The 17,162-nt window shown below is 42.8% G+C and overlaps 1 protein-coding gene across 2 annotated transcripts; it reads right to left on the reverse strand.

Annotated features, from left to right (window-relative positions):
* Nucleotides 1-12,300: 12,300 nt before the first annotated feature.
* Nucleotides 12,301-15,755, reverse strand: LOC146380941 (hydroxycarboxylic acid receptor 2-like). Of its 2 annotated transcripts, XM_084938574.1 has the most exons (3): nucleotides 15,668-15,755; nucleotides 14,359-14,931; nucleotides 12,301-13,416 (listed from the first exon to the last, which is right to left on the reverse strand). In XM_084938574.1, the coding sequence occupies exons 2-3, from the start codon at nucleotides 14,749-14,751 to the stop codon at nucleotides 12,730-12,732; spliced, it is 1,080 nt and encodes a 359-aa protein (XP_084794700.1). In that variant the 5' UTR covers nucleotides 14,752-14,931; nucleotides 15,668-15,755; the 3' UTR covers nucleotides 12,301-12,729. The 2 variants fall into 2 exon arrangements, with proteins under 2 accessions (XP_084794700.1, XP_084794701.1); XM_084938575.1 differs by lacking the exon at nucleotides 15,668-15,755 and having other exon boundaries at nucleotides 14,359-15,210.
* Nucleotides 15,756-17,162: the final 1,407 nt, after the last annotated feature.

Consider the following 17,162-nt stretch of genomic DNA (forward strand, 5'->3'; position numbering starts at 1 on the left):
ACATATGAAAACTCGCTCTCTCTCTCTTTCGCTCGCCCGCTTTCACCCGCGGGTGTCACTCCTAAAAACTTCCCCTTCTCCATAAACAACCAAGTGCCACATGTTGCCATATCATTTTTTTAATTGGCTGACATGGTAAACTCTAACACCAATGGGGAAGGGGTGTTTTTTCTCTTTCTTTTTTCACTCGCAAGCGGAGAGTGTTTGCTAGCGCTCTCCGTAGAAAACGCAGGTTTTTTTACCGTTCTTCCCGCTGTAAACACCGCTGTTTTGTTCAGAGAAAAAACATTGTGTGTAGTTTTTATCATAACTCTGGTTTTACTTGGCCCATCGACACAATTCAAAAACTGGTATATAGTTTTTAAGTCCGCACTTTCGACCCAAGTTGAAATGGAGACTCTGACTCGCTGCATCTTGTAGCTGTGTCATCTTAAATCGGTCATGTGATTTTGACGCGCCGGCACGTCCAGCGACCCCAGAGGGTTAATCTCTGAGCTGAACAATGAGCCCCAATACCTTCTTATTAGTAACTTAATCCCCGTTCTCTGTTCGCCATCAGGGCGGGGGGCTAGGAGGCGGAGTTGGCCGTCTGGTTGGGGTCTGGGATGCTGGGCCTCCCTGTCTCTGCTGGACCTGGGACAGTTTGCTTGTCCCCACCCCACGAAAAAGGGTAACATCTCCTGGTTCTAGGTGCGGTTTCCCCCTGTGGGGCGATGGTACCTGGACCTGGGGTATGGCGTATGTTTGGGAGTATGAGTGTTCATTTCTGTATGTCTCCATGTTGGGCGAGTGCTCAGTATTGGTATATGTGTGCATGAGGATGGGAATGCATGGTTGTGTCTATGTCCCTCTGTTTGTCTATGTGTCAGGTCGGGTCTTGGAGTCCACCTCTCTGGGAACATCTCAGGCCCCCCCAGGTTTGGGAGCCTACCCCCCACACTCCCTGCTGGTGGCTGATGCCCTCAACCATCGGTGCATTGTTGGTTCTCGGTGTCCAGGGTATGTACGGGGGGGGGGTCCTTGGACCTCAGGCCTCTGGGCCTGGGGCTCAGTCTGCTCTGGCACAGCTGGTAGTCGGCAGAGCCCGTGGGCTCATCATTCTGTAGCCCCCTGTGGCTTCTGCATCGTAGCTGCTGAGTGATCACAAGCCTGGGGCTCTCCTCAGCTCTTTCCAGGAGGGTGGCCTGGTTACACCTCTGCTGGTCCTCCTTGGAGCCCAAGGGGGCCTCTGGATAACTGGTGCCTGGATCTCCTCCATACCTGCTTTATGCCTTAGGGGACGGGGCTATGGCTCCCCACACCCTCTAGCAGATTGTTACATGTAGAAACCTTTTAGAATACAAGCGCGCTCACACATGCATGTGTGTACACAAGTGCTCACAGACACAAACTATATCTTTGTTGGCTGCTACCTCAAAGCACATTGTACACTGTCGGCCTTGCGTGCTGCACAATAACATTCAATACTTAGTATTTACTGTTACTTATACTTATCTAGGTTACTGCTGTGGTGTTGTGTTTATTGTGTTACTGTTCTTTTGCTTGTTTTCTTTTTTGTCTTTCAACAGTTGATCCAGTGGACACTTTTTTAGTTTGTTCTCTCACTGTACGTCTTCCCCTATGTTTCTTTTTTCTTTCTTTCTTTCTTTCTTTCTTTCTTTCTTTCTTTCTTTCTTTCTTTCTTTCTTCATTGCATGCTGGGAGTTTGGTGGTGGAGCATATCGTGAGTAGGATTGTTGTTTATTTGAATCTTCTTGTCATGTTTCTATTATTATATTGTTGGACTGTTTTCTTGGTGAATTATTGTTTTGCGTCTGTGGATTTGGGTTACACTTGATAGTTTCTTGGGGGTTTTGTTGTGAAGTCTTCAGGGATGGCGTCCTCAGGGACACTGTCCCTGTCAATGAGACACGGAGTGAGAATGGTGCCACAGCCCACCACTTAGGTGGTGCAGGCGCTGTTGGCAGTTGGGAACAAAGTTGAGCATGGTAATATTGCATACGCCTCCTGTATAAATAAAGGATTTGTTGTTTTTGTTAAGCAATCTGAGTTAGTTTTTTCACTTATTGAAAGTGGGATGACTTCCGCTTCCGGCCGCATGGAGTGAAGTAGTGGATAGTAGTGGAAAATAACTCAAAATGTTAGAAATATTCCAGTGTTAGAAAATCAGCACTGCTCAGTGTTAGTCTTTGTTAATCTTCAAAACTGACTAGGTTACTTTTAAACATATAACACTGTCAAAAGTGTTAATTTAACACTCAACAGTGTTGTATTTAACACTCAGAGGAGTGGACCCATATAGACACTCTCTAGTGTTAATTTAACACTGGAGATTTTGCTGTATACTTGGATGACATCATCATCTATGGAACATCAAAGGAGGTGCATGATACACGCCTGCAAGCTGTTCTCCAACGTCTCAGAGACGTCGGCCTGCAGATTAACACTGGGAAAAGTTCCTTCTGCCAGTCACACATTACATTCCTGGGCCATGTAATCTCAAAGGAAGGCCTACGTCCAAGCCAACATCACCTTACTGCTACAATACAATACAATTTTATTTATATAGCACATTTAAAAAACCACAGGTATGCCAAAGTGCTTCACAGAATGAGTTAAGAGCAATAATAAATACAAATATAAAGCACAAAATACAAATAAAATATACTAACAGGCGGGTGACATAACTAACCAATAATACACCAGGCATAGTAGGCACAACCCGAAAGGCTTAAAGTTAAAACATTATAAACATTAACAAAGTGATAAAGATAAGTTCCAGTACACTAAAAATGTGGGCTCTAGGAGGCGGGGAAAGCAAGACTAAACAAATAAGTTTTTAATCGAGATTTAAAAGATTGAATTGTATCAGACGCCCGAATAGCTAGGGGGAGGTTATTCCAGAGGTAGGGTGCGACAGCGGCGAATGCGTGGTCACCTCTGGTCTTGAGCCGAGATCTAGGTCGCACCAGGAGCATTTGGCCTGATCTAAGCGCTCTCCCATGGGTATAAAAGCTGAGGAGATCCGTAAGATAGCTGGGCGCGGTGTTATTTATGATCTTAAAAGTGAGCAATAAGATTTTAAAATCAATATGAAATTTAATAGGGAGCCAGTGGAGGTCGGAAAGAACTGGAGTAATAGACTCAAACCTGCCAGTTCCAGTTAAGAGACGTGCAGCCGCATTTTGAACAAGCTGCAGTTTGTGAACAAGGGCAGAATGGAGACCAGTATAAAGGGAATTACAATAATCTAACCTTGATGTAACAAAGGCATGGATAAGTTTCTCCAGGTCCTTACGTGGTATGTAGGGCTTGGCCTTAGAGATTAGATGTAGTTGATTGAAACTCGATTTAACTACGGAGGACACATGTTTGTCCAACTTGAAGGAACTGTCCAAGACAACACCCAGGTTCCTCACAGTGTCAGAAAGGGAGTCAGCAAAGGGCCCAAAAATACCAGTTAGTTCAGCCTGAGAGAAGGGAGTATCAAAGATTACAATTTCTGTCTTCTTATCATTTAAAATGAGAGAATTGCTCAGTAGCCAGTTTTTAACTTCATTCATACAATCAAAGAAGTGTTGCAATGACGACGTGACATCCTCAGCTAGTTCAAAATAGATTTGAATGTCATCCGCATAGAAGTGAAAAGAAAAGTTGTATTTATCAAAGATTCGGCCCAAGGGTAACAAGTATAAGAGAACAGCATGGGATGGAGGAGGAGTAGGTACCCATGGTGACAGAAAAGGACCTTTCTGAGAGATAGGATTTAAACCAGCTAAGGGCACTGCCCGTGATGCCCACCAGATGCTCAAGCCTCATTAAAAGGACATTATGGTCCACCAAATCAAAAGCAGAGGACAAATCAAGCAAAATTAACACCACAGGGCGCCCTGAGTCAGCAATTGAGAGAAGATCATTAAAGACTCTCAGTAATGCAGTTTCCGTGCTATGGCGTGGCTTAAACCCCGACTGAAATTTTTCCCCGATATTATTTGCATCCAAATAAGTTTGAAGTTGTGAATGAACAATCTTCTCTAGGATTTTAGACAGAAACGGGAGTTTGGAAATGGGTCTAAAGTTAGCGAGGTCATTCTGATCAAGGGAGCTCTTTTTGAGTATAGGTTGCACTACAGCGTGTTTAAAAGCAGCCGGAACACAACCCGATAACAGTGACAGGTTAATTAATGATAAAATACAGGGCCCGATAATGTTAAACCCATCTTTAATAATGCGAGATGGAAGGATGTCATGAGCAGCGTTTGAGTTTTTTAGGTGATCAATTATACCCTTAAGAGTAGGGAGCGAAACTGGATCAAACTGATTGAGGTTAGTAGAGCATCGTAATGCTGGGGCCTGACTCATCACAGGAGGGTGTGAGACTCTTAGAGATAAGATTCTGCCTGTAAAATGAGTTAAAAAATTTTCACAAAGGGCTAAGGAAGCCAATCTAGGCGTTTCAGGACAAGGATTGGACAATGAGTTAAAAGTCTTAAATAAAATACGTGGGTTGTGACTGTTATCCGCAATGACACCCGACAGAAAAGCCGCTTTAGCCAACTTAGCAGATTTCTGAAATTGCAGGCGGGTCCTGCGAAGGATATCAAAAGACACCTGGAGCCTATCTTTTTTCCACCGTCTCTCAGCTTGGCGGCAAACGCGTCGTAAAGCGCGTAAAGAGTCATTTAGCCACGGCTGAGAGCAGCTTCTAGGCCGTTTTACTTTCATAGAGGCCACAACGTCCAGTAAAGAGGAGCAGGTAGAGAGAAAGGAGTTAGCAAAATCATCAACTGAAGAGGGTGTAGAACGATCAAAGTCAGGGAGAACAGATTTAGAGAAAGCAGCTGAAAATTCAGCCACAGTCCCAGGATTGATAATGCGCACAAGACGTCGAGGACCCTCAAAGTTCTGGTCCAATTTGCATAGCTCAGCATCAAAGATGACTGGGAAATGATCGGAGATTCCAATGTTGCTGATGTCCCTGATACAAATGTCCAGTCCATAAGAAAAAAATCAAATCAAGGGTATGACCTTTAACGTGGGTAGGCGCATTGACCCACTGGATAAGATTAAAAGAGTCAACTAAGGCTAGAAAATCCTTGGCAAACACATAATCTTTACAACAAGTATTAATGTTAAAATCGCCAGTGATAAGAACACGATCATAATTTAGATAAAGAGATGCTAAAAAGTCACCAAAGTCGTTAATGAAAGTCTTATTATATTTCGGGGGACGGTAAATCACAACACAGAGAGTCAAGGGGGGACCAGCAAGTTCCAGCAGCTGGGCTTCAAAGCTAGGGAACATAGGGGAAGGCAGGTGCCGTACTCGGAATTTATTCCTAAAGACCACTGCCAGTCCTCCACCCCTGCCCGAAGGTCTCGGTGAGCTAAAAAAGGCACAATTCGGAGGAAGGAGCTCTGAGAAACGGAAAGACTCACCGGGACGAATCCAAGTTTCCGTCATGAATAGTAAATCCAATCCTGTAGCAGTAAAAAAAATCGCTCACAATAAAAGTCTTATTAATCAGCGACCTAACATTTAATAGCGCCATCCGAGTCGAAGACGCCGAGTCGCAGTTGGAAGCACGTCTCGGGCGGCATAGGTTGCCATAGCACACGTCGCCTTTAAGGGGCTTAATCCAACATCGAGCCGGCGAGTAAACCACTGGGGCGGCAGGGCGGGCCTGCAGCTCAGCATGGCGAATCCATCGATGCCTAAACAATCTAAAGGTAAAGTGCTCCCAGAAAGTCGGGGGAAGGCGGAGAGCATCCACATCGACGTCGAAGCCAGCCACATACCGTGCCTTTAGGTAAGCCTTAATGCGGACACAGACACCACTCCGTTTACCCCTTTTCCTGTAGGGTCTCCTGCGCGAAGGAAGCGGAGGAAGCGGAGATCGGCGGTACGTTCCTGAGAGGTGATCCGTCCGCGGCAGACTGGTATCTCCTAAATTCCACCACGGGTCCGATCCATGGAAGTATGACCCGTAAGTATAGGGTGGCCGGAGACTTAGAAGAGTAAGCCGGTCATAGGTTAGCAATGCAGAGCCACCCGAATAGCATATTAGCAGAAAGGTAAGAAGCAGCAGAGAGCAGTGGAGAGCAATGGAGACGGCCTGCCGAACACACTGGCGCCATCTTGCTGCTCACTTACTGCTATTGCTGAGGCTCCTGCTCCAAAGGATATGGCTGCATTGCGCTCGTTCCTGGGTTTGTCATCCTGGTTCAGTAAATTTATTCCAGATTATGCTACACTGGTGGAGCCACTGCGACAGTTGCTGAAAACAGACATGAAAGTTGAACTCCAGTGGAACGAGGCAGCACATGAGAGCTTCAGTAACCTGAAAAAACTCCTTCTGGAAAGTCCCGCACTTGCCGTCTATGACCCTGACTTACCTGCTTTTATCACCACAGACGCATCAGACTACGGGCTAGGAGCTGTGTTGACACAGTTGCATCCAGATCAAGTGGAGCGGGTTGTGGCGTTCGCCTCCCGAACACTGTCTCCTGCAGAAAGAAAGTACTCCACCACAGAAAAGGAGGCGTTAGCCTGTGTCTGGGCGGTGGAAAGATGGCGTACATATGTATGGGGCCGCAGATTCACGCTTTGTACTGATGCTCTTACTACCCTTCTCAGCACCAAAGGTATGAACAGACCGGGCATGAGAATCGCACGATGGTCTGCAATGTTGATGTGTTTTCAGTACGATGTACAGTACCGTCCTGGTGTTCAGAATATCATGGCAGACTGCCTCTCACGGGTTCCCCTGACGTACTCCAGCACTGACATTGATGCTGAAAAAGACCTCCTGGAGATAGCTGAAGTTTCTCCTCTCTTGACAGCGACACCGTTGACGGATTTTCGGATTTTAAAGCTGAATGTGAGGACTGCCCTGACCTTTCTCTGCTGCGACAGGTTATCCGCTCAGGCTGGCCTAAGGTGAAAAGGTCTCTCCCAGCTGAGATGCAGCCATATTTCCTAGTGCGTGAACTTGCTGTGGAATCACCGTTAGTCTTCCGGGGGACACGTCTGGTGGTCCCAAGGTCCCTGCGAGAAAAGGTGATATGCCTCGCACACGAAGGTCACCAGGGCATAGTTCCCACAAAGCAGCGGCTCAGAGAGCTTTACTGGTGGCCATCCATGGATACTCAAGTCCATGCGATTCTGTCATCGTGCTCAGTCTGCCAAGTGTGTGACAAAACGGCCAAAACTGCTCCTGCTCCCCTACAGCCGGTTTAGTTTCCAGATGGTCCCTTTCAGCATGTGGCCGTTGACATTGTTGGACCTTTTGACCGTGGGTCGCAGGACTGCAGGTTTGCTATCACATTGGTCGATTACTTCAGCAAATGGCCAGAAGTAGCCTTTGCTTCATCAGCTACTACAGCCACTGTTATTAGGTTTTTGTCTTCGGTCTTTGCACGGGAGGGAAACCCTTGTGAGCTTACGACAGATAATGGACCACAATTCACTTCATCTGCCTTTGCTGATTTCCTGAAGGAAAGGGGCATCAAGCACATTAGAACAACTGTGTACCACCCTCAAGTGAACGGGTGTGTTGAAAGATTCAACAGAGTACTGAAGGACCGTGTTCATGCTGCACAGGCGTCCCAGAAGCCATGGAAGCCCGCCGTAACGGAGATGCTACAGAATTACCGTGCTACAGCTCATGCAACAACTGGAGCAGCTCCGTTTCAGCTTCTCAGAGGGAGACCAATGAGAACAAAGCTAAATGTCCTGCCATTCCCCAAAGACACAGGACAGTATGACCAATGCAGGGCCAGAGTCTTTCACCAGCAACGTAGGAGTAAACGCTACACTGATGCTAAGAGGGGGGCAAAACCTCCCCAGCTTGTGGTCGGTGACAGGGTGCGGATACGTAAGCCTTTCCGAGTGGGGAAGGGAGAGAGACAGTTCACTGATCCACTGTCAGTGCAGCAACAGACTGGACTGAGCACCTTCATCTTGAGTGATGGAAAGCGATGGAATGCAGCCCGTCTCTCACTCTGCCGAGCAGAGAATGCTGAGCCGTTGCAGGCTGGTGAAGAGGTTGAAAACAACACAAGAGAAACTCCTAAAAGACCTTCTGTTCCTAACAGACCGAGACAGTTACCAGCTTGGACCAAGGATTATGTAATGAAATAAGAAAAAAAAAAGTGGGAAAATAACACGCTTGAGCTGTTGGATGGTAATGTTAAGTTCCATACTGCTAGTTCTGAGGTCCAAGTATAATAGATGATTGATTTACTATGATTTATTTTGTGAAGTTTTTCGTGACTTAAGGTTGTTAAGTTACTACAGTAACCTTAACTGTACAAGTATTCATTATAAAGGACGATTTAGGCACCATGACAAGATGGGTATTTTAAGTTCACAGGTATAGTTCAAACACCCAGAAGTGTTAAGTGAAATAGGTTCAGCAAGCAGTATTAAAAATGCTGTCTGGTTGCAAAATCTACTACTGATAATGTTATGTGCAAATAGTAATGTTACCATGCTAAGTTAATACTGAGGTAGTAGAATTCTGTGAGATTGAGGAGAGATGTTATGTTTACATACACTGCTAAGATGGTGAAGGGTTGCTTTACAGGGGGACTGAATATGAACATATACTCAGTTACCAGTAGGGAGCTCTGTGACTGATAGAGACAGAATGAGAGAAGAAGAGAGAAAGTATTGTGGTATGTGTTGGATGGCTAACTACTGCTAAATACACGTTCCACGATAAACCAAGCTCCGTCTCCATTCTTCTGTCGAAACACCCCAGGAATGATTTCCCAACTGTGTACTCGAACCGCCGTCCCTGTGGCGTACTTGGACCGAACACAGTCCTGGGCCGGCTTCTCCCCAACTGTGTGCTCGAGCCACTGTCCTTGTGATGGGCCGTTGCCAACACAAGCCTGGGGTCTCAAACCGCCAGACTCGAACTCTGGAGGGAAAATGATAGCTCAGGGTGAATCACACTTTTAATAATATCCAGTTTCCATATATTATATTGAAGAGGATTATATTTAATATTTTTTAAACATTTTGTAATTTGATCACTTTACACCTGCACAGTGGCGGAGCGGGGGGGGTGGCTTACTGGGCTTAAGCCCGGGTTGTTTTTTCAGAAGCCCGGGGTCTTTTGGAGTGTAATTTTTTCATAGTTAGATGCCTGGCTGACAACTGTATAAAACAAAAACGACACACAATATTCGAAGCACATAGAGCACACTGTGGGAATTTACGACTGTGCGTAAATCCCCCCTAATATTGGTATGATCCGAGCTCAGACACTAAGCGGGGCGGGGCAGCTGCTACCTGCGAGTGCGCTGTTGGAGAAACGGAGCCAGGCAGACAGAGGAGAACTGAAGTTCGACCAGGTACCAAAGCAAATCATTCGTACTGTACAAATAATGTAAATATGACGGTGCATCACGAAAGATTGATATCAAACTGATCACTTGACCCATATTATGTTACTTTCTCTTCAAGTGAATCAACAAATGGCGAAATGAAAAGCTGAACAACAACAAAGCTGTTTCTTTACAGAGCCTTAGCTTACATGTGTGTTTATTTCATATTTTCAGTTGTTTCCCTCCACGGCTAAATGAATCTGTTTCAGTAATGCACTGATATACAAGAATGGACATAAGGAGCTTCTTTCAAAGAAAAAACTCTGGTAGATGTTATTTTATATATTATGCTTTGTATGTTGTTCAGTATATTTCTATGCAAAACAAGAGGAATTTCAATACACAGCAGTATATTCACAGTTGAAACCAGATATTTACATACACTTTATGGAAAACACAAGAACATTTTTTTTACTGTACAACATCAATTTAGAGTAAACTTGTTTTGTTTTGGATAAATAAATATTGAAATATCTTTTGAATTAGTTACATGTCAGAATAAAGAGAGACAGAGCTTCTATTTTTTATCACTTTCGTCAAATTTAGGAGTACATATACACTAAGTTTATTGTTAGTTAATAAGAAAACTCCAGAATTCCATTCTGAGCTGAAGAAGTTTCTAATTGGTTCGTAGAGTCCATGTGAGTAAATTGGTGGCACAGCTGTGGATGCATATAAGGCAAAACACAGAGCCTGTTTCTGTGACATGGAAACATCAAGAGATGTCAACCAAAACACCAGGAGAAGAACTGTGGAGCTCCACAAGTGTGGCTCAGTTTGAATACAATTTGGTGCCATTTACAATTAAGAAATACAGATAGTTTCTCTCTTTACTCTTAAAGTTAACAAATATGTTTTTATATTTATCAATCTAAAAAAAATAAACATTTAGTCTGATTTGATGTTACAATTAAAAAAGTGTTTGTGTTTTCTGAAGAGTTTGTAAATATCTGGTTTCAACTGTATATTTGATGATTGTCAGCACAAAGAGGGAGAGAGAGGAACAGAGAGGGAGAGAGAGGAGAATGAGGACAGAACAGAGATGGAACAAGAGCAGGTGAGACAGACATGTTAGTCAAATGGTTGTTTACCAAAAGTATCACCGTATCATAGGTACTCGTGTATCTCGTACCTAGTGTTTCTTTTTAGGTTTGTTATTTTTCAAATTCTATATTTATTAAGTTATGCAGGCTTGTTGCACAACAAGGCTAAATAATTATATAAACTTTTCTGAATCTAAATAGTGGACTTTGGTAGAATTAAAAAATAAGTGTAGTGCAGGTCTATGATGATTTTTAGTGCTACTATCATCTAGTTCTGATTCTGGTTCTGTCTTGGTTAAGTCCTAAGTAGTCCTGATTTTGAACTGTTGTAGTCCTGTTTTAATTCCGGATCAGTTCTGGGTCTGGTTGAATTGGGGTTTAGTCCTGGTGTCTTGATACAGCCCTGACCTTGTTCTGCCTTGCTGCTTAATTAAAAAACTAGTTTAAGGTGTCCTGCATATGTGATATATTTTTTTACTATATGAAGTCATTGTTTTTTTAACAAAACTGAAAACAGAGCCTATTAATCTTTCAGTCATTTCAACCCCCCCACAAAAAAAAAAAAAAATCCCACATGCATACTACCCTTTAGGGCTAAGCCCCGGGTGTTTCAAATGTCTGGCTCCGCCTCTGCACCTGCAGCACAGGACTAACACTCATTGCCTCCATGTGTGAACACAGTCAGACACTAGAGGGAGGCAGAAACACAAAAACTACATGTTGATGTCGCTGCTGTAGATCAATCGCCAGACTCTTTATTTATTAACCCTTTCATGCATGGATTATGACAACCTCAATCAGGATTTTTTTATTATTATTATTATTTATTAAGTATTTTAAAAAGATGAATAAAAATACTTGAGAAAAAAAATCCTGAGTATACCATCAACATTGATACAAATACAAGAAAACAGCCTTTGAATAGCTGTCCACTGTGGTGACCACTATGCATGAAAGGGTTAATTTTTACTTTATTTATTAATGCAGATATTTAATCAGCCAATCACACGGCACCAGCTCAGTGCATTTAAACTTGTAGACACGGTCATGGTGACCTGCTGAAGTTCAGAATGAGGAACAAAGATAATTGGCTGCTGGCTGCGATCTGCTGGGATTCTGCATAAAATATCTGAATGCTGGATGACAGTTCATGGCAGATATTAATATTATAGCACACCATAATGATAACAGATAAAGATTTAATATTGACAAATATTACTTTCATAACAAAATGCATGAATGAATCTTTGATGCAGTTTTTAACCGTTTACTGAGCTCACTGAAGAGTTACTGAGTTACTGTCATATGATTTTTGACTGCAGCTGAGTAAATCATGACTTGTCAGTTATGCTGACAGCAGCTATATGCTTTATTAGAAAGGAAAGTTTTAAGGCTAATATCAAAGTTGAGAGTGTATCTGTGTCCTGAATCCAAACTGGTTTCAAAGAAGAGGACCTGAAGGCTGAGATATGGGGTGATACGAGGCCTCTGCAGAACTCTGATATTTTAGAACTGCTGATGAGAAAAGGTGGTCTGCGGGCACTATGTCCTGCTATGTGTTCTTTCAAAATGAACTGATCACTGGTTTCCATTATGTGGTGGGAATAAATTGTATGTAAAATCAAAACAGGAATAATGCAAACTTGTGGTCATTAGTGTTTAAGCCTCAGTGTTTGTTTGCCTTTGAAAGCTGCAGGATTTCAGTTCAGCTTTATTTATATAGCAGCAAATCAGAACAACAGGATTCTGTATATTTAGGAGTGCAGAATCCTTTTTTCTATTAAATAACCTAAAAATGTTTTACTGAATATACCTTTAATTCAATTCAAACACGTAAATTATAAAAACATTTTAAGCTGACTTATGCACAGAGACCAAAACAGTTTCAGTATCAGGCTGTAATCGTGTTTTCTTCTGCTGTAGTTTTAACATGGGACTCCATGAGACTGGCTCACTGCTGGAGCCTCTACTGGACGTCAGAGGAACTGCAGGTTTTGAGACCTCAGGGATGTTTTTTTATTTCTGTTTTTAATGTAATTTATTTTATCAAAATTTAAAAAAACATGTAAAAAAATATAGCAACAGACACTTACATTTAAAGAGTTCAACAGGAAAAATATTTCAAACTTGACTGAATATATGTTTACATGGTTATGCGACAGATTTTCAGATACATCAGAAAACAAGCCAAAGATATAACTTTATGCAAAATTATACTAAAATAAAGGAAATCAGAGCAGGGAAAATGTTTCACTGCTTGGTTTAGTCTTTATTAGCAAGGAGCAGTTTACTATTTCGCCTCGCTTCCTCTATCAGTCCTCATGGATTTCATCTCCTCCTGGGTGGTCGACTGAGTTCCCGAAGAAGACGTCTTGTTGTCCTCGGCATCCTGCCCACAGCGCAGTGCACAGGGCAGCGCACCCACCAGGGCCTTCCTGAACATGGAGCTGGAGAAGATGTAGATGATGGGATCCAGAGCCGAGTTCAGGAAGTTCAAGCCCAGAGACACGATGCTGAGCTGGGTGAATCTGTAGAAGCTGGTGCAGTCCCACGGGCGGTACGAGCGGATGATCCACACTCCGATGGTTGTCACCGTGGTGGGCAGAAAGCATACCATGAATACTGCGACGATGGCGATGCACACTCGCATCGCCTTGCGCACTTTGTCGGGTTTGCCTATACGTCGTTCCTTCAGGAAGCTGGAGATCCGGATGGAGCAGAACAGCAGCATGGCCATCGGGAAGATGAACTCCAGCACGGTGAGGATGCGATGCATGGCCACCAGGATGATGATGGCTCGCGACGCCTCTTTGTAAGACGTGAAGAAGAAGCACTGGGTTGTGTTGCCGCTGCCCTTGATGTGGTTGTAAGCCAGCATAGGAACCCGGGGCGTGATGACCAGCAGCCAGACAAACAGCGACACGAACACCGCCTGTCGCTTGGTCATGCGGTTGAAGCGGTGGTGAGGATGGACCACCTGGAAGAAAACAGCACTGATGATACTGGTTCTGAAACTTCCACCTGAATACAATTATCTGGATAAACATGTAGGAACTGTTGTTTCTGTTCTACATCATCTAGTTTGGGGTCTCCTCCAGTAGACACACAAAAAAATCAGATTTGGGATTAAATTACAAACTAGCTCAACATTTCTCTCGCCAGTTGGTAGACCCACACCTGAAGTTATTTTGGCACACCCTGCACTGTCACCTGATGGGTTTTTCCTGGGTTTTAGGGGCAGAAGAACATCAAAACATGTTCCTGTTTTCGGTATGTCGGGATAGTGCCAAAACTAAAGCAGCAGTTTCTGTTTAAATCATCTTTTGAATCTTGAAAATGTTTGATGGTGAAATTAATTGTGCACCTGGCACTGATTGGCCAATCATCATTGTTCCTGCAGCGTTATTGGACCATTTGTAAACAGGAAACCAGTTTTCATGTCACAGTGTCAGGTGATGGATGGATGGATTCAAAGATCTCAGTCAGGTAAAGTTCCTAACTTCCTAAAACAGTTTCAGTCTTCCTTCATTCAGCTTCATTTATAAATGACAATGTAGAATATGATTACAGCTATTTATCCATTAATTTAGCTGAATGGGCTACTCTTTATACCGCTACCTAACCATACCAGCTGTTTACCCATGTTGGCTTACCTTTAGTTTTACCCAGTTATGTCATCAAGCTATTTACATCAGGCTATTACTACCAACTTTTCCCTGTTTGGAGCCCCATGAATAAAAACAACCTGTATCACTTTAACAGACCTGCAGGACACGAGTTTCCCGTGTTGGAGTGATTCAAAAATATTAGAAATGCAGTCAGAGGTTTGTTCTCTTTACCAGGAATGTGGCCCAACGAGGTGCAACAAAAAACTTTGCTAAGCATTTTTACAACTCCATCACCACGAGGACTCTCTCACCTTAAAGTAGCGATAAATTGCCACCACGGTCATGAGTGCGATGCTCGCCGAGCGGTTGGAAAACATCAGGAAGAGGTTGATCCGACACATGCCGTCTCCAAACACCCAGTGACTCCTGAGCAAGGCGTCGATCCTCAGAGGTAGACTCACTAGAGCGAGGAAGTCTGCGATAACCAGGTTGAAGAGGAAGAGGCTGTTGGGGTTCCACGCCTTCAGTTTGAAGCAGAAGATCCACAGAGCGACCAGGTTTCCCAGCAGCCCCAGAATGACGTCAATGATGAGGACGGGTGGCATGATCTTACCTTCCAGCCCAATACCGACAGGTGGGCAGCCACCATCGGCAGTGGGGGTGGTGAGGTTTGAGGCGGTGGTGAAGTTTGGCTCTGAGGTCATTTTGGTGACTCGGGCAGAAAGTCCTTGAAGTTTATTGAGGATTATTCTTAAGTTTGACTGTTAAAAATATCTGTGGGTTTGGTGGTTAAATCTGAGCGAGGGGGAAAGTCTGTGTGACCACACCTTGGAAAGTTTCCAAACTCTTGAAATTTGAAGCTTCCTCTTGTTCTTCCTTTTTTTCTGTTTTAAAACAGCAGAATTTAGATTTTTATCAAAGATGACATGAATCACTTCCACTCTTTCACAAGTCCTGGACATGCTGGGATCCAAAATATTAAACAAACAGAAGAAAGACCTAAAAAATGTTTAATTAAGTCAAAATACTTTCTTTTACAGTGAAACAACAAATGACAAAGTTCACAAGTTAGAGTCAAATGTCAATCAAATACATTCTCACGTCTGTGATATTCTTTTCAATATTCTTGATATTTATAATTGACTGATTTGTTTATTTTAGTGTAATTTCTTAAATTTGTAAACAATGTAACATATTATTTAAATAGCTGAGTCTGTTACTGTTACTGTCTTGGAGCAACTGTAACCCACACAGTTTCCTTAAGGATTAATAAAGTATTCTGATTATGATTTAACAAAGAAGTGTGCCATTACGGTGTTATTGTGCCATATAATATTCAATCAACATGAAGTTTTAATGGCCTGAAGTTCCCAGCTACAGGATTCAGTTATTAAATTACAATAAACACAGATAGCTCTATCATAGCATCACAGCTGTTCCAGGAAAAATAAACATTTTTAAAAATATGCATGGAAGGTTATTTATTTTTAGTTTACATGTGGCACTTTTAAGGAGTTTACACTGAGAATATATGTCAGCACACGCGGATTAAACAGGCCTGTGTATGTTTCCACATCTGATCCAGAGAATCAGAGGAGATTAGATGAATCCAGTACTCACCAGTCCCGATGCGAGACGTTCATTCATAAAGTGTCCGAGGAGGAATGATCTTTGTCGGGTATTTATGTCTCCCGCGGGAGGATCTTCCTCGTCAGCCCGTTGCCCCACAGAGGCTGGTACAGAGTGTGAACGAAGTCAGAGTCAAAAACATTTCACAACACATTTCACAAACTGAGGGGCCGAGGAAAACTACTCAGCCAAGAGTGCTACCAGTAACATGACATACTTTAGCACCAGCATTTAACTGGTTATACAAATATTTAGATTTTACAGGGAATCCTTTCCAGGCGTCCAAGTTATTGAAAACTTTACAGCCTGTTCTGTTTTTCACTGCTTTACTGCTCTTTATTATTCTCTGAGACTCCACCAGAGCTGCTTTCCATGATTCTGACCTCATGGTGTTGTTATAAAGTTAGATATATATTAAAAAGCTTTGTTTATACGTGAGCTTTATCAGCGTTTAAGACCACGAGCACTTCCTTGACCCGTGAATCTGCGCTCATAAACAGTCCAGGTTTGTTAATAGTTTGCTTGGTTACCATGGAACCAGGTACCGAACAGACCTCTGTGGTTTTAGCTCGCGCGTTTCTGGGTCAGAGGTCGTCACATTTACTGATATTCTCGCCGGCCAATGTCTTGATGCGTCATTGCTGACGACCTGAGGGTGAAACTTGTTTCCTTCTGTGGGGACAAACACGATGAAGAATGAGGAAGTGTCGAAATCTCGGTGTTTCTGTTGAGCTGTGGGTTGGCCTGATCCACAGAGGTGTGGAGTTTCTAAGACTGTTTTCTCCTGCTCTACACTTCCTGTGATTCACACAGATGAGTGTTTGATTGTATAAATATCAGCTAAACTTTAGAAATGAACCCTGACAGCTCAGAACTGGAAATATTTCATATTACATTAAAGAAAGAACTAAAAACTGTTCAGTTACTCACCAGCACCAGAGGTTAATAGTAATAATAAGATTCAGAGTTTAGCTGAAATAAAAGACGACTCAGCTGCTGCTCAAACAGAAACTGATAATAAAGCTGTAAAATCATAAAGGAAAGATGGTGAAGCTCTAAAACACTCGTGTCTTTTTCTGTTGTCTCAATGAACTCGCCTGTAAAGAGCAGCATTAAAAATGACTCCAAGCTTTCAGTCTCAGTGAAAACAAAGACGCTGGACGTTAAAGAGTTCATAACAAATCTGAAATTTAAGCACGTCATAATTAATTATTAATGCTTTATTTAACCAGGAAAGACCAACTGACATTTAAAATCTTATTTACAAGGTGACCTGAAAAAAACTAAATTTACAAATTATGAAACATCATTGATCACAAAAATCTAAATAAAAAGTTCAACAGTGTCACCAAATAATTCAACAAACAACACATTTGCATGCAGATCTTTGAGTGTTTAAAATATTAAGCATTTGTTTAAACAGACTCAGAGAAACAAGATCCTTGTAAAGGATCCTTATAAATTTATATCTGGAAGATCTGCTGCA

This window comes from Perissodus microlepis, chromosome 8 (assembly GCF_051167445.1).
Source record: "Perissodus microlepis isolate ML-2025 ecotype Zambia chromosome 8, ASM5116744v1, whole genome shotgun sequence".
Taxonomy (NCBI): Eukaryota; Metazoa; Chordata; class Actinopteri; order Cichliformes; family Cichlidae; genus Perissodus; species Perissodus microlepis.